The sequence below is a fragment of the Rhinopithecus bieti genome, unplaced genomic scaffold (genome assembly GCF_001698545.2).
Source record: "Rhinopithecus bieti isolate Rb0 unplaced genomic scaffold, ASM169854v2 scaffold_2339, whole genome shotgun sequence".
NCBI lineage: Eukaryota > Metazoa > Chordata > Mammalia > Primates > Cercopithecidae > Rhinopithecus > Rhinopithecus bieti.
In genome coordinates, this window is record NW_016803819.1 from 250,087 (window position 1) to 270,817 (window position 20,731).

Genomic DNA, 20,731 nt, shown 5'->3' on the forward strand with positions numbered 1-20,731 from the left:
TCAAGGATCATCAGACCTTTGAGGAATGCGTTCAACAGTAAAGGAGAGGGACCAAAACAAACAGGCCAGAAGAGGAAAACAGGACTCAGTAGAAACAGAGAAAATACAGGTAGTAGAAGACACCTTCAAATATTCTCAGTGAGATAAGATTTTACACCATAAAATAAGACTCAATTCCTCTGAGGAATAAAGGAAGGAAGGTAGGGAGAGAGGCAGGGAGAAAAGGAGGGAAGAAAGCAAGGAAGAAGAAGGAAAGAAGGGAAGAAAAAAAAGAAAGGAGGCAGGGAGAAAGGAAGTTAGAAAAATTAATGATTCAACCTGAGGAAAATGATTTAAAAAATAAAAAAAGAAAAGAAAAAAAAAAGAAATTAGATAATGAGAGGTGCTTTTGGAAATTAAAAATGGAGATGAAGTAAAACAACAAAGATAAGAAAATCAAACTATCAGTCCAAGAATTTCAACATCAAATTAAAGAGTTCCCAAAAGAGAGAACAGGCTCACGCCTGTAATCCCAACACTTTGGGAGGTGGAGGTGGAAACAGGTACAGATCCCTTGAGCCCAGAAGTTCGAGACCAGCTTGGGCAACATGGTGAAACCCGGTCTCTACAAAAAATACAAAAATTAGCCAAGTGTAGTGGCACACACCTGTAGTTCCAGCTACTTGGGAGACTGAGGTGGGAGGACCACTTGAGCCTGGGAAGAGGAGGGTGCAGTGAGCTGAGATTACACTACTGCACTCAAGCCAGGGCAACAAAGTGAGACCCTGTCTCAAAAAAAAAAAAAAAAAAACCTTAGTGATCACCATAAGTGAACGTCCTTACCTTGCAAGCCTAAAATGCAAACAATTTAGCTAGTTAGCAGAAGACTCTTTGGGACTTTTAGAGGTTGGGAAAGTTTAATAGGGTAGAAAAGAAAGGCTGTGAGAGAAGAGACAGAAAAGGAGACCATAAAAACTCAGAATGAGGATCATCATAAGATGTAAGAAAAACAGTAGTAAAAAAAAATCTGTGTATTGAAAGAAGAGGAAGAGGAAGAAGAGGAGGAAGAAGAGGAGGAGGAAGAGTAGGAGGAGGAAAAGGAGGAGGAAAAGGAGAAGGAAAAGGAGGAAGAGGAGGAGGAGGAAAAGGAAGAGGAAGCAGAAGCAGAAGCAGCAGCAGAAGCAGCTGAGTGTGGTGGTGGGTGCCTGCAGTACCAGCTATTCAGGAGAATGAAGCAAGAGGATCACTTGAATCCAAGAGTTCAAGTTCAGCCTGGGTAACATGGCAACACGTCACCTCTAAAAAAGAGAGGTGGGTGGGAGTATGTTATCAATACTTTCTTATAAATTTTTTGTATCATTTTCTCATTTTTTAGGCCACTTATTAGATGGAATAAAATTTTGTCCCTATATAACAGATTAGCAAAAGCATTTTGACATTTCTTACATGACATAAAAAAAAAACACGAGCAATAAAATTTTAAGATGAAATCCTGTTCCCAAATTTCTAGAGACAAAATATTTTTTTTTTCCAGAAAGGCTATAAAGGTCATCTAACTTATTAAACCAAAATCTGGGTCAGAAAATATACAGTAGGTATTACTGTTACCACATCATACAGTTTCAGTTAGGAAGATTCATTTATTCAACTTTCTGAAACTATGAAAAAACTGTAATAGTAGTGAAACTTTTTTTTTTTTTTTTTGAGACGGAGTCTCGCTCTGTCGCCTAGGCTGGAATGCAGTGGCCGGATCTCAGCTCACTGCAAGCTCTGCCTCCCGGGTTTACGCCATTCTCCTGCCTCAGCCTCCCGAGTAGGAGGGACTACAGGCGCCCGCTGCCTCGCCCGGCTAGTTTTTTGTATTTTTTAGTAGAGATGGGGTTTCACCATGTTAGCCAGGATGGTCTTGATCTCCTGACCTCGTGATCCGCCCGTCTCGGCCTCCCAAAGTGCTGGGATTACAGGCTTGAGCCACCGCGCCCGGCCGAAACTTTTTTGAAAGGGGTAAGGGAGGAATGTCAAATAACCACTAGGGGGAGAGTCATTTCATTTAAATTAAAGCTAAGGGAAAAAAACCTTCAAAGTTAGAATTACTAACACTGTTGAACAAGTTAAAAAGTATCCAGCTTTTTTTAAACATCTGGCTCCTATGACAATTTTAAAAGTAAAACTTAAATAATACCTCTTTCTATATTTTAAAACCAAAACCAATTATTTTTCTACCCTGAAACTATAATAGTCATTTGCAGAGGAAAGTAATTTTGAATTACACCTCAAATAAAATAATAGTATGTTGCAAGGCAATCATGAAACATGTTAGAAATGTTAGGCCTAATCAGCCTGCCTTACAGGTATGTCTCTTGTTCACACCTGACCCTATTCGTTAGTTGTATTCTTAGCACTACTTTTCCTTTTCCTTATCAATCCATGTTTTCTTTTCTTTTTTATTTTGAGATGGAGTCTCGTTCTGTCGCCCAGGCTGGAGTGCAGTGCCTCAATCTCGGCTCACCGCAAGCTCCGCCTCCCGGGTTCACACCATTCTCCTGCCTCATTTTCCTGCCTCAACTGGGACTACAGGCGCCCGCCACCAGGCCTGGCTAATTTTTTGTATTTTTAGTAGAGACGGGATTTCACCGTGTTAGCCAGGATGGTCTCGATCTCCTGACCTCATGATCCACCCGCCTTGGCCTCCTAAAGTGCTAGGATTACAGGCGTGAGCCACCGCGCCCAGCAATCCATGTTTTCAACTGTATCAAATGGAGAAAATCACAGGAAAAATAACTAAACATATAACCATCACTATCGTCCTTAGCTTGGTACATCAATATGTAAACGTCACTTTCTTTAAGTGATACTCTTTAGTTCAATGAATGACAGACCCAGCTAAGTTATACAAGAAAGTCATATGTGAAAATGTTAACTATAAGAATATCAATTGTTATTCTTTCGAAACTCATCATGTAAATAAAAAGGTAAAATTTTGATTAACTTAGTGGTTCTCTTATAAAGGTATGCTAGAAAAGAAACCCATGCTTAAGATCTCAAAAAGTATAGAATCCAACGTATTTATTCACAAGGATAATTAAAAGATATGCAGGAAACATACAAATTAGGAGCTCTTTCTCATTGTTATTAATTTGATTTTCACACAGAAAGATACTAAATGTAACAGAAAATGATACCCAATTGTATTTAGCAATTTAAACAGTAAATTACAGAAGAATAAAATGCCTCAGATTTTACCCGTTTATCCAGTGTTCTTTCCCTTACAAAGCCAAGCAGCTGATCATTTACTAAGGCCAGGTCCCTCTTGGCAGCTGTTATTATAGTAACAATGACATCATGACGAATAGCTTCTTCTGGATCATGTGATCTAACCTTTAAATATTCTGTAATAAGAGAAAAAAACTTAGGCTAAATGTTAGCTATGTAATTTGTCATGATTTGGAATGGCAAAAAAAGAACAGAAACACGTTAAGTTTTTGTCCATACTAAAGCAATGTTTGTAAAATATGAAATGAAATTAAATCATGTTATTTTTACAGCAGCAGTACTCTACTGTAATCACAAAACTGCACTTAAAACTCCAAAGTTGGCCAGGTGTAGTGGCCCACAACTGTAATACCAGCACTTTGGGAGGCTGAGGCAGGCAGGTCACACAAGCTCAAGAGTTCATACCAGCTTACACAACATGGCAAAACCCCCATCTATATGAAAATTACCAAATAAAAAAAACTCATTAGCCAGAAGTATAGTGGCCTGGCCCTGCAGTGCCAGCTACTTGGGGGGCTAAGGAGGGAGGATCACTTGAGCCCAGAGGTCAAGGCTGCAGTGAGCCAATATCAAGCCACTGCACTCCAGCCTGGGTAACAGAGTGAGGCCCTGAATCAAAAAATCAATAAAATAAAATAAAATACTTCATAGTTACATCTTCTTTTTTTGTTTTGAAACAGAGTCTCACTCTGTCACCCAGGCTGGAGTGCAATAGAGTGATCTCGGTGCACTGCAACCTCTGCTGCCCAGGTTCAAGCAATTTTCGTACCTCAGCCTCCAAGTAGCTTAGATTACAGGTATCTGCCACCATGCCTGGCTAATTTTTGTATTTTTAGTAGAGATGGCGTTTCACCATGTTGGCCAGGCTGGTCTTGACCTCCTGGCCTCAAGTGATATACCTGCCTTGGCCTCCCAATGTGCAGGAGATTACACCTGTGAGCCACCACACCCATAGTTACATTTTAATAATGTATTTTCATCAGTTATCCTGGAAAAGTCAATTCACAATGCAGTATCTGATCTATGTCAGTTTGAATTTCAGTTACAAATTAACAGGCTTAAAAGAAAAACATAAGTGAAAATGCTTATGGCAATTTAACTGATAGGTATATGCCTGCAAATTACACAATATAAAATCCAGACTACTTTATAATCTCTTTAAAATTCTTAAATAATTTATAATACAAACTAAATCTAAACAAAAAAATGTTGTTTCCCCTGTTCTTTTTGGTAAATAAGAGCCTGTTGATAAAACCACTTATGTGCTGCTACCAAACAGGTAGATTTAAAAGCTCTAGATTCAAAAGAATGAAAAATTCTAGTCTAGTGCAGAAGATAATCGTGTTCCCACTTATTATTAAATGCCACTATATTTAATTAAACAGACATAATGATTTCTACCCAAATCCAATGTCTTAAGAAATACGCTACTTCCTTAAATTATGATTTTCAAAAAATCTCAAAGGATTAAAATATGAAGATTTTAAGCTGGGCATTGTAGCACCTGCCTGTAATACTTGGGATGCCAAAGTGAGAGGTCACTTGAGCCCAGGACTGAAAGCCTTTTTTTAAACAAACAAATAAATAAAAAGATTTTAAGTGTAATTTTATTACATGAACATGAAATCATTTCTTAGTGTACAACAAATGAAAACCCGAGACCATACTAGAGTTAAAATCTACTTGGAAAGTGAAGTTAGGTCACAAGTCGTATCTACAATACAGTTTTATGATTATGCTAATATCTGTAATAAACCAGCTAACTTACCTGTGAGATCCTTCGCTAAATCTGGGTGATTCATTAAACAATGACTGGCAAATTTCACACTTTCTAATCTCACAGGAACATGAATGTCATTAAATCTACACAGAAAAAGATTGCTAAACATTAATTGTAAGGCAAAAAAATTATTCTCAAATCAGGTATATCTAACATGAAAATGCTTATACACAACAATAGTTACTGATTAGATAATTTGTTATGAGCTAAGGTATTCTGAAGGAAGAATATAAAGTACACTACAAGGTGAAACGACACAATTTCACAAAAACATTTTCACAAACAGAATTTCTTTACCATGCTAAAACTAACAAAAAACAGTATAAACACATCCCTCAAACCAAACTATACACTTTATGGAGTTATAATTTGAGAGCTTAATATTATGCTACAAAGTAAAAATATTCAAAACACACAAAATCTTCTTGAAGAATAAGTATATAGGAGATTCCAGGCACGGTGGCTGACACCTGTAATCACAGCACTTTGGGAGGCGGAGACAGGTAGATTGCTTGTGCCCACGAGTTTAAGACCAGCCTTGAAAACATGGCAAAACCCTATCTCTATAAATATATAAAAATTAGGCAGGCATGGTGGCATGCCCCTGTAGTACCAGCTACTACTCAGAAAGCTGAGGTGGGTGGATTGCCTGCACTCACGAGTTCTAGATCAGCCTTGAAAACATAGCAAAGCCCTGTCTGTACAAAAAAACACAAAAATTAGCCGGGCGTGGTGGCATTCCCCTGTAGTCTCAGCTACTCGGGAGGGTGAGGTAGAAGGACTGCTTGAGCCCGGGAGGTAGAGGCTGCAGTGAGCCATAATTGTGCCACTGCACTCCAACCTGGGTAACAGACCCTGTCTCAAAACAAAACAAGACAAAAGGTTTATATGAGACAAACACTGGGGAACTTGAGGTAGAGAGCAAACCATATATAAGGGGCAGATCTGGAAGTTCAAAGATGAGTGCAGAAAATGTGTTACTAGCCCAGGCGTGGTGGCGGGTGCCTATAATCCCAGCTACTCTGGAGGCCGAGGCAGGAGAGGTTGCGGTGAACAGAGATCACGTCACTGCGTTCCAGCCTGGGTGACGAAGGGAGACTCCGCCTCAAAAAAAAAAAAAATGTGTGTTGCACTGCCTGACGTAAGTTTCTTTTGGCCAGAACCACCTTGTATTACAATGCTCTTTTAAAGGTCTAGTATACGTACGAATTCAATTAACACGCAACACAATATGTAGACTCAAAAATGCACATGTTAAGGATAAGGTAAGGAACCCTCAAATTTAAAATAGATTATTAGGCAACTTTTAAAATATGCTGATTAATGATAAACAATGTGATCTGAAATAGCTGGAAATATTTTTATTTTTTAAATGATCTCACAAAATAACCAAGTAAAAGAAAGTTGTTTAATAAATGTCTTAATGTCTATGGCCTCCTACTTTCTTACCCAGATATAATTTTCATGTTTTAATAAAATCTTACATTTAGGATTTATAATTCTCTAGCTGGCAGAGAAAAATTATACATTATTAATGATCAAGTAATTACAAAGTATCAAAACAATTATGGAAAATATATGTTATAATTATGGAAAATAATACTGCAGACTATGAATTGTTTCTATGGATCAGAGACACCACTACAGTTAGCAGTGAGTGTAAAATAATAAGTGTCAGAAACCTACTATGGGTGATTTCATTTTCATAAGTAACTGAAGTAAAATGAAGCCTTGCATTTTTGCTTAAATTATTTACAAAAAATATTTGATGTCCATCCTGGGATAGGGAATTCCTCCCCCACAACTTTGAAAGTACAGTTGCTTCATTCCCACCATTCAGAATTCTCATGGAGTCACATTTAGCTATTCAAATATTTAGCATTTATTCCTATAAGGCCTTCAAAATGGCATGTTCTGGGCAAGTCACTGCTAAGATAGCATTATGGCCTTGTCAGAGATTTCTCAAAACCTAGGATTAGTATGAGAACTATTGTGGTGAATTTACATCAAGAAAAATTCTGGCACCAACTTCTAAATCAGTTGAACTAAATAATGGGGAATCTCAAACATCTCCAGAATATTAATAGTAAATATCTACTTTCCAATCAGCTTTAAAAGCAAAACAGGTAAATGGAATGCAAGGAGGAATGTAATGAATTTCATAAATTTGTCAACACTACTATCAAGCCAAATAGAATACAGTCATTCTAAGCTCTTGAGAAGAAACATTAAAAACTATCTGAGTTAACTAAGGGCAATAATATTTTCCATTTAAAAATTATACAATTATACCAAGTTAGTTAAAAAACACCATACAGTGTGTTCAGATAAGTTACAGACCCAAAAGACAAGCACTAGTAAATGAAAAAGTTGGTAGGCCGACAAATGGCACAGGTTCTTAAATTTGGATCAGTATGTATTCAGCTTCATGATTTAAAAATCTTAAGACTTAGAATATACTGCAGTGCTGTCTATTCATTCTAATGACTTTTTTCTTTTTTTTTTTTTTGGGAGATGGAGTCTTACTCCGTCACTCAGGCTGGAATGCAGTGGCTGGATCTCAGCTCACTGCAACCTCTGCCTCCCGGGTTCAAGGATTCTCCCGCCTCAGCCTCTTGACTAGTTGTGGTTACAGGCGCCGGTCACCACCCCCGGTTAATTTTTGTATTTTTAGTAGAGACACCAAGTTGGTCAGGCTGGTTTCCTGAACTCCTGACCTCAAGTGATTTGCCCACCTCAGCGTCCCAAAGTGCTAGGATTATAGGTATGAGCCACCAGGCCTGGCCATGACATTATTTTAACAAGAAGTTAAAAAGTGTTATACAGATAAAATACTAAGCTTTCTCCATAAAAAAATTTTCCTACAATTTATTCCATAAGAAGGATGGCAACACAGATAACAATGAAACCAACATCTACCAAAGAAAGTTTTGATATGTATAGTTTTAATCAAGTGACCTGCACCCTACTGACTATTTTCCAAAATATAAACATCAGAATTATATGTTCTCTTACCGTCCAAGAAAACATTGCCAAAGAGGACGATTCTGTGTTGCCAAATCGGAATCTTTGGAGCCAAACAATTTAGCAAGAAGTCGAACAACAGCTAATCGCTCTTCTCCATCATTGCTCTAAGAAGGGAAAACAGAAAGTGAAGCCTGAGCTTTATTCATCAGATTACAGAAAATATCTTGAAACATTCTTAAGAAGATACAATTTCATATTTCTGCTTGTAACTGTGAGAAGTTTAAAATATCATATGTCCTCATTTACTATGCAGAAATTGATTTGATTTCATGTTAGATCATCTGGGTTTTTGCTCTTATTTCACACCCTCCCAACTGCTAATTTATGTCTACTTCACTGATTAATTGCATTCTATACACTGGTTATGGACATTGTAAATATAGACATATAATTCACTTCTAACATTACAAACCCTATAAAAACGTCTATGAAGGACAAAGCTACAGTTACCACCCTAATAAGCTTACTTTATAGGAAATCTGCAATTTACATTCCAACATAAACACACATCAATTCAAGTTTTGATATACAAAGTTTTTTTTTTTTTTTGAGGAGTCTTGCTCTGTCTCCCAAGCTAGAGTGCAGTGGCGCGATCTCAGCTCACTGCAACCTCTGCCTCCCGGATTCAAGAGATTCTCCTGCCTCAGCCTCTTGACTAGCTGGGATTACAGGCGCCCACCACTGCGCCCGGCTAATTTTCACATTTTTAGTAGAGATGGGGTTTCATCATCTTGGCCAGGCTGGTCTCGAACTCCTGAACTCGTGACCCACCTGCCTCAGCCTCCCAAAGTGCTGGGATTATGGGAATGAACCACCGCACCTGGCTGATATACAAAGTTTTAATGAAGAATCCCCTACTGACTGGTGAATACGATACTACAGAATTTCATGATTCATGGAAACTCATTTTAATAGCAGCCCAAGAATCAAAAAGATGATCTGAAGGTCAAGGTAAATACCATAAAAAAGCAAAACTTCATTGTTTTCTAGTAAGGTCTCTTATTTTCTTATCCTGAAACAGCATATGCGATAAAAATTCTGTTTCAGTTTCAGTAGTGATGCCACGCTTTAATGTAAAATAAGTTATTCTGAAACCATATGTTGTGTGAAACTTTTCAAAAATCATATTCGCTAGGAAAATAAATACAACATCTAAAAGCAACTGCTAATTTTTTTTTTTAGGTGTTCACATACAATATGTGGCTAAAGCAATACCAGATATCCAATAAACAAAATATTTTGGCAAAAGAGAAGTAAAATAGAAAATAAAGACCACAGGATAAAATATTTTCTTATGTTTTAACGCTCAAGAACAGGGGTTTTGTGGGTATAACAGGCACACTTAATCAATGTAAAAATGAAAATTACATCAACTATTTTAATTATAAATGACAAAAATGATTTTTTTAAAAAAAGAGGTAGAGTCTTGCTCTGTTGCCCAGGCTAGAGTACACTGGCATGATCATGGCTCACTGCAACCTTGAACTCCTGGGCTCAAGTGATCCTCCCACCTTAGCCTCCTGAGTAACTGGACATACAGGTGTGCATCACCACACCTGGCTAATTTTTTATTTTTCTACAGAGACAGAATCTTACCACGTTGACGAGGTTGGTCTTGAACTCCTGGCCTCAGGCAAGCCTCCCATCTCAGCCTCCCATAATGCTGGGATTATATGGACATGAGGTACCACACCTGGCCTGATTTTCTTTCTCTTTTTTTTTTGTGAGACAAGGTCTGGGTCTGGCTCTATCACCCAGGCTGGAGTACAGTGGAGCAACCTCAGTCCACTATAACCTCCACCTTCCAGGCTCAAGCCATCCTCCTACCTCAGCCTCCTGAGTAGCTGGGACTATGGGTGTGTGCCATTATCCTTGGCTAATTTCTGTATTTTTTGTAGAGATGGGGTGTCACCATGTTGCTCAAGCTGGTCTCAGACTCCTGGGCTCAAGAGATCTGCCTGCCTCCACCTCCCAAAGTGCTGGGATTACACAGGTATGAGCTACGGCACTTGGCCCAGCCTGATTTTCTTTGACAAAATTTTTCTCAAGCAAAGTGACAATAATGCAGAGTAGCACAACCTCCTAGTAAGTTCAATTTATTAGCCAATATGATTTATTTCTTAAAGAAAAAGTAATCTGTCCCTTAAATATGAAACAATATATGGAAATTTTATTCGAATAGCAAGTAACTACTTTAGTAGATCGGTGATTATTTCAAACGAGGTGACATTTAACATCTATAAACCACAGAAGTAAAACTAACTGAAAACTCGCCCCTCTGCTATTTGTAAAAGTCAAAATATATTCCTTGACCAGGCTCAGTGGCTCATGCCTTCTCAGTAATCTGAGGCCAAGGCAGGAGAATTGCATTAGGCCAGGAATTTGAGACCAGCCTGGGTAACATATTGAGAACCACTCTCAACCAAAAAAAAATATACATATATATATTACCAGGAATGGTGAGGTATACCTACAGTCCCAGCTCCTCAAGAGATTGGGACAAGAGGATCACTTGAGCCCAAGACTTCAAGGCAGTATTAAACTTTTACAAATATCAGAGGAGCAAGAATTACAAATTACTTGCTCAGTTGTCTATAAAAAATAGATACACTATTTTTAGGACAGTCAAATTTCTGTCCTTAATCTGTACCATGAAAAGGTCATAAAATTGTAAGCAATACCATATTAGGATTCCATTTAAAATCTTTGGATGTTCTAAAACATATCTATCTAATAATGGATACCATTTAATACCAACATGTATTATAAATTTCTAAGATAGGCCGGGCGCAGTGGCTCAAGCCTGTAATTCCAGCACTTTGGAAGGCCGAGGCGGGCAGATCATGAAGTCAGGAGATCGAGACCATCCTCGCCAACACGGTGAAACCCCGTCTCTACTAAAAATACAAAAAAAAAGAAATTAGCCGGGCGTGGTGGCAGGCACCTGTAGTCCCAGCTACTCCGGAGGCTGAGGCGGGAGAATGGCGTGAACCTGGGAAGCAGAGCTTGCAGTGAGCTGAGATCCGGCCACTGCACTCCAGCCTGGGCGACAGAGCGAGACTCCGTCTCAAAAAAAAAAAAAATTTAAGATAATACCATTTTTCCTATCTATTGCTTGTGTCACTGTGATTATCAGGAGATATTTAACAATTGGAAGTATTATAATTTTGTGGCCAGGCATGGTGACTCATGCCTGTAATCCCAGCTCTTTGGGCAGCCGAGGTGGGCAGATAACAAGATCAAGAGATTGAGACCAGCCTGGCCAACATGACAAATCCCCGTCTCTACTAAAAATATAAAAATTATATGGGTGTGGTGGTGTGCGCCTGTAGTCCCAGTTACTCAGGAGGCTGAGGCAGAAGAATCGCTTGAATCCAGGAGGCGAACGTTACAGTGAGCCAAGATTGTGCCACTGCACTTCAGCCTGAGCAACAACAGCAAAACTCCGTCCAAAAAAAAGAAAGAAAAAGACAAACTGAAGTCATACTTTATTCTTCTACAGTTACAGAAAATTATGCGGTATACATTTTCCTGGAAAGTTTAAAGGGCAAGAAAATTGGTCAATTTTACATTGTACTTGCTCTAGAAATAAGAAAGAAACATGAAAAACAAAATAGAAAAGAAAACTGGTCAATCTTACCTTTAGTTTGAATTCAAGCTGTGGCATGACGGATAATAATAAATGAGGATCTATAGCAAAAAGTTCCTGAATCAGATCAAATACATGTTCTGACAAATCACTTACTGATGATCTTCCCAGCACTAGGACTTGATTGAAAAACTATGAGATATTAAAACAAAATAAAACATCTAGTTCACTTAAAACATGGATACATTTTATAAACATTTTATAAACTATATAATTAGGTTTTACACATACTATTAAAGGAGGTGATACAAATACATGTGTGATTACTAATATATAATAGGACAATCATCTAAACAGCGGAAGAAATAATTTCCTAATAATATCAAATCATGAATGTTACAAGGAGAAAAGCAAAAAACAAAATTGGTTTGTTGGGTATATTTCAAATAAGGACATTTCTAGGAATCTTTGTTTTCATTAAAACAATTTAGACAGTCTGTGTAGTTCATTACAAAGGATTTTAGAAAAATTTCCTTGTAGCAGAGAAATATTACAAAGTCTCAATCTTTGATTTTTTTTTTCTTTTTTTGAGATGAAGTCTGGCTGTGTCGCCCAGGCTGGAATACAGTGGCGTGATCTTGGCTCACTGCAACTTCCACCTCCGAGATTCAAGCAATTCTCCTGCTTCAGCCCCAGGAACCTGCCACCAAGGCCAGCTAATTTTTATATTTTTAGTACAGACAAGGATTCCCCGTGTTGGCCAGGCTGGTCTCAAACTCCATACCTCAGGTGATCCACAGGCCTTGGCCTCCCAAAGTACTGAGATTACAGGTGTGAGCCACTGCGCCTGGCCTCAACCTTTGATTTTTTAAAAACTCAAAGGCACAGCGGCACACGCCTATAATCCCAGCACTTTTGGGAAGCCAGGGCATGACAATCTTGAGCCCAGGAGTTGGAGACCAGCCTGGGCAACACAGTGAGACCCTTGACTCTACAAAAAATTAAAAAATTATCTGGCCATGGTGGTGCATGCCTATAGCCCCAGCTACTCAGGAGGCCATGGCAGGGGGGATCATTTAAGCCCTAAGAAGTCGAGGTTGCAGTGAGTTGTGATCACATCACTGTACTCCTTCTGCATGGGGGACAGAACAAGACCCTGTTTCAAAAAAAAAAAAAAAAAAGGCAAAAAAATGTTTCCATGAGTTTAGAAATAAAGAGTATTTAAAGGGGAAGGATTTTTTTGTTGTTGTTGGGTTGGTTCTTTTAATACTCAGAGAAAGTCAAATATGTTTTGGCTTGCATGACAAAAGAACAAAAGTTGGTAATACAAAAGCTAACTGATTTTTTTTTTTTTAATGCTAGATGGAAATAAAGAGTATACAAGGCCAAGAGCACAGATTAAAAGATACTAGCACTGCACACCACGACCGCCACAAATGCAGAAGAATTCAATTTTTAAAATGTCTCAGGGGCAATTGTATGCAACTGGTACAAGCATACATTTCTGGTTGTAACATAATTTGAAAAGCAGCATAAATTAAGAGTTAGAAAATGCTCATTATTGGCCAGGCACAGTGGCTCACACCTGTAATCACAGTACTTTGGGAGGCCGAGGCAGGCAGATTACCTGAGGTCAGGAGTTCAAGACCAGCCTGGCCAACATGGTGAAACCCCATCTCTACTAAAAAATATAAAAATTAGCAGCGTGTGGTGGCACACGCCTGCAGTCCAGCCACTCAGAAGGCTGAAGCAGGAGAATCACTTGAGCCTGGGAGGCAGAGGTTGCAGTCAACTGAAATTGTACCACTGCATTCCAGCCTGGTCAACAAGGTGAGACTCCATCTCCAAAAAAAAGGAAAAAAAAAAAAATCATTCCCATTGGACAAGAATAATACCAAAAAATTCATATTTACTATGCAGACACTGAAAATAATGAAGAAGACAGTTTTATCAAAATATATGCATACACACACACAAAAAAGCATAGAATACTACTTCTGAAAGGATATAAGAAAACCTATCGGGGACGGTTATTTCTGAGAATTGAGAAATGTATTCAAGGCTGAAGACAGACACTTCTTTAGTACCATTATTGTTTAATCTGTTTAAATATTAATTTAGCAATCCAAGCAATACTAATAGGATAACATTTAAATTAAAAGCCTCATTTGTATTTTTATCCATGGAAAATAATTTAACAACACATAAATGTTAAGATTCACAAAGATGATTAGGAAACAAACACTGAAAAGACCTAAATCTATGACTATAAGGAAATATATATCAAGAAACATTTACAGTCATTCTTATATATTTAAAAAGAATGTCAAAATATGTAAATACAAGAAAGACAATAAAAATTTTACATAAAGTAGCCAGGTGCAGTGGCTCACACCTGTAATCTCAGCACTTTGGGAGGCTGAGGAGGGTGGATCACGGTGTCAGGAGATCGAGACCACCTTGGTTAACACGGTGAAACCCTGTCTCTACTAAAAATACAAAAAATTAGCCAAGCATGGTGGCGGGAGTCTGTAGTCCCAGCTACTCGGGAGGCTGAGGCAGGAGAATGGCGTGAACCTGGGAGGCGGAGTTTGCAGTGAGCCAAGATTGCACAACTGTACTCTGGCCTCAGGGACGGACAGAGACTCCGCCTCAAAAAAAAAAATTTTTTTTTTCACAAAGTATGTGGGAAAATAGTTATAAATATGAGCAAATGTACAATGGAATTAGTTGTTATAAGGTAGTGAAATTGCAAACTTTTTTTCCAAATTATTAACTTTTTTAGTAAAAACAAACCCAGAACAAATTCCTCAGTACAGTTTTTTTAAACTATTACTACATAGCAACTATCACAATCTTTCATTACTCAAAGTATTTAAATGTTTGCCAAAAACAACAGCCAAAACAACCAATTTTCTAAATAAATCTCTATAATATTTGAAAAAAAAAAAAAAGGAAGAAACATTAGCGGACTTCAGAAGAATGACCCAAAAGACACAAAGAAGAAAATATATAAAGAGAGACACAGAGACCAAAGGATAAAGATGTAGAGAAAAAATGAAAGAGATCAGCATATCTGGGAGACAACGAAATAAATATAAATACAAATGCAGATAAGGGGATGGGAATTGCAGATAACTTTTCTTATAGTAACATCCACCCTTTAAAAACAACGTCATGAAGCTTATGCTGCATTTCTCTAACCTTGGTCACATTTGGACATAAGTTCTTCTATATTTATAAGCTAAATAAACTTCTATGTAAGAGGTTCTAATAAATTAGTACAATGGATTAAGAATTACAAAATACAGAATGAACATAGAAATACATACATTAGCAATGCATGCCTCAATAGTCTGGACTGTTCTTTTCAATAGCACTTTTGCAAGGTCAAAAGACTGTTTATTTAAGTTCTGAAAATAATAAAACATGGAAAGTTACAAATGAATTTGTTAATTTATGAGATAGCAACACTAGAATACTGTAGTCTTCAAATCTGTAATAAAATACAAATTTTCTTCACTAAAATGTGAAGCAAAATAAAATACCTGAATTCTCTTCAAGGTTTTGCAAATATCCTCTAGTCAAGTGGTCTTAAATGCAGACATTGCAAATCAAACTCATTTATTAATCAAAAACTAAAATGGATTAGTTAGCAAAAGCACAACCCTATATTAAGTTTTACTAAACTCAAAATAGACCTAATGCTTTTTGGTTTTTATATGTTAACCAATGTAAACTAACAACTACACCCATGTATCTTAAATACATACACTCCCCAATCTAACACAACATGCTCAATTATTTCATTGTTTAATCAATGCATGCTCTGGAGAAGAGTAGACCTGGTAAGTGTTTCAAATAAACAGTTATTGATCAATTATATTTTTGAAATGTTGAATACTATGCTTCCGCTTAAAGAGTCCCAATGTACTCAAATAAATTAAAGGATCTGAGAAGAACCTTAGAAAATATATATTTAATTTTTTTTAAATGCCTGAAAAGGGAATTCTTGTTTCGAATAACACAGAGTAACACCGCTATATCTTGAAGTTTTGGATCAAACAGATTCATTCACCATCATCTCACACCTCTTCCAAAATGAGGCTAGGAAACCTACACTCTAGGCCAGAGGTCAGCAAACTTCTTCTATGAAGGGCTACATGGTAAATATTTTAGGCTTTGTGGGTCATACAAATCACTGCTACAACTACACAACTCTGCTGTTGTAGCATGAAAGCAGATATAAACAAAACGAAAATGAATGAACATGGCTGTGTTCCAATAAGATCTTACTTACATAAATAAGCAATGGTCCAAATTTGATTAACAAGCCATAGCTTCTTGACCCCTGCTCTACACTTTTATTTCATTGGCAAAGGATAAGATTTGCTTAAAATTAAGTTAACATTTCTATTTATTAAAATAAGTCTATTTCCTACTACTAATAAAAATTCTCTCAAGCCCAGTGTGGTTGCTCATGCTTGTCATCTCAGCACTTTGGGAGGCTAAGGCGGGAGATCGCTTGAGCCCAGGAGTTTGAGATAAGCCTGGGAAACATTGCAAAATCCCGTTTCTACAAAGAAAACTTAAAAAAAAAAAAAAAAAGTCAGGTATGGTGGCACATGCCTGTATTGCCAGCTACTTGGGAGGCTGAGGTAGGAGGATCACTTGAGCCCAGGAGACAGAGGCTGCAATGAGGCAAGATCGTGCCGCTGCACTCCAGCCTAGGTGACAGAGTGAGACCCCGTCCCAAAAACATACCACCAACCTACTTACCCAGCATATAAAAACCAAATATACTGTCTTAATCTGCCAAAATATACTCTCCTTTGCCACAGTCCCAGAATTTTTACAAACTACAGAATTTTATAAACTACATTTGAATAAAATAAATAATATTTAGACTCAAGAATTTAAAATTAATTGTATCTTTCTGTGAATGAGTACGTATTTTTCCACTAATATCTGATAACAGGTTACTGAACCATTAGAAGAAAAAAGCAGGGGGGCAAATAACAACACTGGGGTAGGCTTGAGTAGAGCCCAGTGGTGGAGCCTGAGGGCAGCCAAGTCCTATAGATTCTTAGGAGGATCTGGTGGAGATAAATAGAAAAAGGAAATGGGGAAGAATGATACACCTCTGAATCGTCCTTTTCTTCTTAACATTAACCATACAGCTTCTGCCCAAATCTTTTTCTGAGAGTACCTAAGAAAAAGGTACGATACGGATTCTGAAAAGAAATCCAAACTCCTATGTGTCACATCTATGTTAATAAGGAGGAAATACATTTCTTTTCCAAACACAATTAACCAAAAAGACAACACCCCTAACCCCTTACAATTCTCAGATTATTTGTGTGAATACGAAACATTTTCAGTTCCACTTGAATGAAACTCTTACATGATATGTTAATCAATATATTTTGTAAAAATAATAGCCACAAGACTAATGTATGTTAACCTATTTTATTTGAGGTGGAGAATGGTCATGGGAACAATCATATGGGATTGCAAATGGCCTGAAAACAATTGTTCATTCTTATGTGTAGCATGACTGTTAAATATTAACCTTTAATATCTTCATATTTTACAGACCTTATGTGCAGGAATGAGGTTAATAAGAATGGAGTCCAATAACTCTTGAGTAACTCCATCACCTTCCATGATGATAGAACTCATCAAATCTAGCATGTGCATTTGTACCTTCTTATTGTGGCTATTTTTATAAAAAAAAAAAAAAAAAAAAAAACAGAATAAGTAGGAGGAAGAGAAAAAGAATAAGAGAATTCAAGCTTCCAATAGGAAATTAAACTTCCTAGTTTAAAACAACAATCTCACATGTAAAGGATTTTCACTTGAGGGACAGTGCCAATAATGGCAGAGAAATCTGGGGGGCTCTATTTTCTTTCTCCTTTTGTTGACTATTACAACAGTTGTAAGCTATTGTTGTATTTTATAAAAACAAACACAAACCTAATTTCTAATCAACTATATTTTCCTCAATTCACATTTTTTTAAAAAAGAAAAAGGCCAGGCACAGTGGCTCGCGCCTGTAATCCCACCACTTTGGGAGGCCGGGGCGAGTGGATCACCTGACATCAGGAGTTTGAGACCAGCATGGCCAACATGGTGAAAACCTATCTTTACAAAAATACAAAAATTAGTGGGGCGTGGTGGCGGGCGCCTGGAATTCCAGCTACTGGGGAGGCTGAGGTGGAAGAATCACTTGAAACTGGGAGGCAGAGTTTGCAGTGAGCAGAGATCACGCCACTGCATTCCAGCCTGGGCGACAGAGTGAGACTCCATATCAAAAAAAAAGAAAGAAAGAAAAGAAAAGGAAAAGGAAAAAAAAGACCTTTAAAATAAATTACGTTTCTATACAACTAGGATTCCAAGAGTAAATTAAATTCTGCCTAATAAAAATGTCAATTTTAGCCTGGGCAATGTGACGAAACTCTGTCTCTACAAAAAAATTAAAAATTAGCCAGGCGTGGTGGTGTGTTCCTATAGCCCCAGCCACTCAGAAGGCTGATATGGGAGGATCACTGGAGCCCAGGAGGTCGAGACCTCAGCAAGCCATGATTGTGCCACTGCACTCCAGCCTGGGTGACAGACCAAGACCCTGTCTCAAAACACACGCACACATGTCCACTTCAAAGAAAGGACACTTCTGCTTACATGTCCCAGATTTTTAAAGGTGATAAAATTTTAAGGAAACAAACAAAAAGTATGATAATAAAGGCAGACATTTTTTTCAACTCTCACACCTTAGGTCTTAATAAATTCCTTAAATTAAGAAAAAACCTATTTAAATACCCCCAAATGCATAAGCCAACATAAGCAATTATTGACGTATCCTTGCCACTAGAAGTTTTAATTCACCAATACTGAAAATCAAAAGTTTCATCTAAAATGCTTTCAATAACTAGGTTTTTCTGAAAATGTCATCCCAGTACCTCTCAAAGAATTTCAAACAGACAAATGAAAAATCAATAAAGTATAAAATATAAGGCCAAGAATCAGTTTCAAGTGCTTCCACAGTGAGGCCTGCCCTTTCTTGCTACTTTTGAACTTAGTCAGCATATGAAGAGGCCTGGGCTGACCTCCTGAATGGGTGAGACATGTGACCCAGTTCTATCACTTCAGTCCACCTCAGCCAACAGCCAGGTATCGGCCAGATATCCTGCCAACTGACTACAAACACAGGTGTAAATCCAACCCAAATAAAATCAACTGCCAAGCAGAATCATGAGCTAAATAAAATGGTGGCTGTCTTAAACTATCAAGTTTTAGGTTACTTTGTAATGCAGCAAAAGCTAATACAAAGGTAAGGTTTATATGTTCTATCATTTACTTTAAAGGCTTACTGCTAGTCAAATGCCACAGGAAGTTTTTTCTCATGCTGTCTTTCTACAAGCTTCTATCCTATGCCAAGCTGGAGTGATCCTTCCCTGTTTGTTTCAGGATCATGCCTAATCCTACCATTCCATCTAAGGAAAAAGAAAATATGATATAGCATTCATAAAAATCTCCAGAAAACTCTGGAAATGTGCTGTTCAATATGCAAGCCATTTGCCACATGTGGCTGGTGAACATGTGAAACATGACAAGGGCCACATGGTGGAATGAAAATACTTTTGGATACAGTGGAATAAATAAAATATCAAAATGAATTTCACTTGTTTTTACTTTTCTATTAATGTGACTACTGGAAAACTTATGTGAGATATGTTTATATATAATGTAATGTTCTAGAACACATCTCATAGCAGTACTTGATTTACTATACAAAAAACAAACCAGGCTGGGCATAGGAGCTCACACCTGTAAACCCAGCACTTTGGGAGGCTGAGGTGGGGGGATCACTGGAGGTCAAAAGTTTGAGACCAGTCTGGCCAACAGGGCGAAACTCTATCTCTACTAAAAATACAAAAATTAGCCGGGCGTGGTGGCACACACCTGTAGTCCCAGCTACTGAGGAGGCTGAGGCAGGAGGACTGCTTGAACCCGGGAGGTGGAAGTTGCAGTGAGCCAAGATGGAACCACTGCACTCCAGCATGGGTGACACAGAGCAAAACACTGTCTCAAAAACAAAACAAAACAAAACAACCCACACAGAAGAAAACAACAACAACAAAAAACTCCACACACACAAAAAACAAACCAAACAAAAACAAAAAAACTCACAAACCAAAAAACATGGGCTAAAATCAGAATTTGAGCCTCCTGTTCAGCAACTGGTCCTTGGGCAAGCCACTACACTTCCTGGCTCTGGATTAGTTTCCCTATTTCTATAAAGAAAAGGCCAATTTAGGCAATGTTTAAGACTTTTTTTCTAGGTCTAGAATAAGAAGTTGTCAAAGTTAGTGAGCTTAAAGACTGAGCTATTATGTCTCCCAGTACTAATGGTACATACAACATGCATAATTTCTACCTCATAACTTAATACTTCATTGTATTAATGTAAGGTTTTGGAGGATTTGCTTTACAACCATATCTGGTTGCCTCTATTAGATAGTAAGTTCCTTCAAACAAGAGCACCACTTTTTACTTCTCTACTGGTCCACAGCCTCCAGGACAGACTGGGGCACTGAAGGGTCAACCAGTAAACTGATAGCATAATTTAAAATGGTAGTAGAAGGTCAAAGGCAGTGTTCGAGACAACAGAATTTTTACTTTCCCCTTCATGTTAAGTTTTCTAAGGAAAACAATTCCTTGTAACTCTGAAATATCTTAGTGTAGATGTAGGGTATACAACATCTGAATATATAAATCAAGAAAAAGAGACAAGCAGAAATGCTTAAAAAATAACTTACTTGATCACTGAGAAGAGAGTCCTAAAAGCTGAATAAAATTTCATTGCAATCTTCCAATTCAAAGCAGATGTTATATGATTTAACCCAAGCTAAATTCTTAAATAAATAAAAATAATTATTGAATTACACATATATAAACAGAATAGTTATATAATAAAATACAGTAAAATTAATTTTAGAGTTAGAAACATATTAAAGTCTATAAAGACTCAACATATAAAATTTTAAGTGTTAATCACATATTCTGACCTTGAAAAGATATAT

General features: G+C 37.5%; 1 protein-coding gene across 1 annotated transcript in view; it reads right to left on the reverse strand.

The window, feature by feature from the left end:
• The window catches only part of PDS5A (PDS5 cohesin associated factor A), a 156,311-nt gene that overhangs the window by 78,227 nt on the left and 57,353 nt on the right, over nucleotides 1–20,731 (reverse strand). The window contains exons 4-10 of the mRNA XM_017854266.1: nucleotides 20,468–20,517; nucleotides 17,247–17,373; nucleotides 14,981–15,061; nucleotides 11,700–11,840; nucleotides 8,048–8,163; nucleotides 5,021–5,115; nucleotides 3,223–3,368 (exon numbers count right to left, since the gene is read on the reverse strand). Coding sequence (XP_017709755.1) covers nucleotides 3,223–3,368; nucleotides 5,021–5,115; nucleotides 8,048–8,163; nucleotides 11,700–11,840; nucleotides 14,981–15,061; nucleotides 17,247–17,373; nucleotides 20,468–20,517 — 756 coding nt within the window. The remainder of the gene's footprint in view (nucleotides 1–3,222; nucleotides 3,369–5,020; nucleotides 5,116–8,047; nucleotides 8,164–11,699; nucleotides 11,841–14,980; nucleotides 15,062–17,246; nucleotides 17,374–20,467; nucleotides 20,518–20,731) is intronic.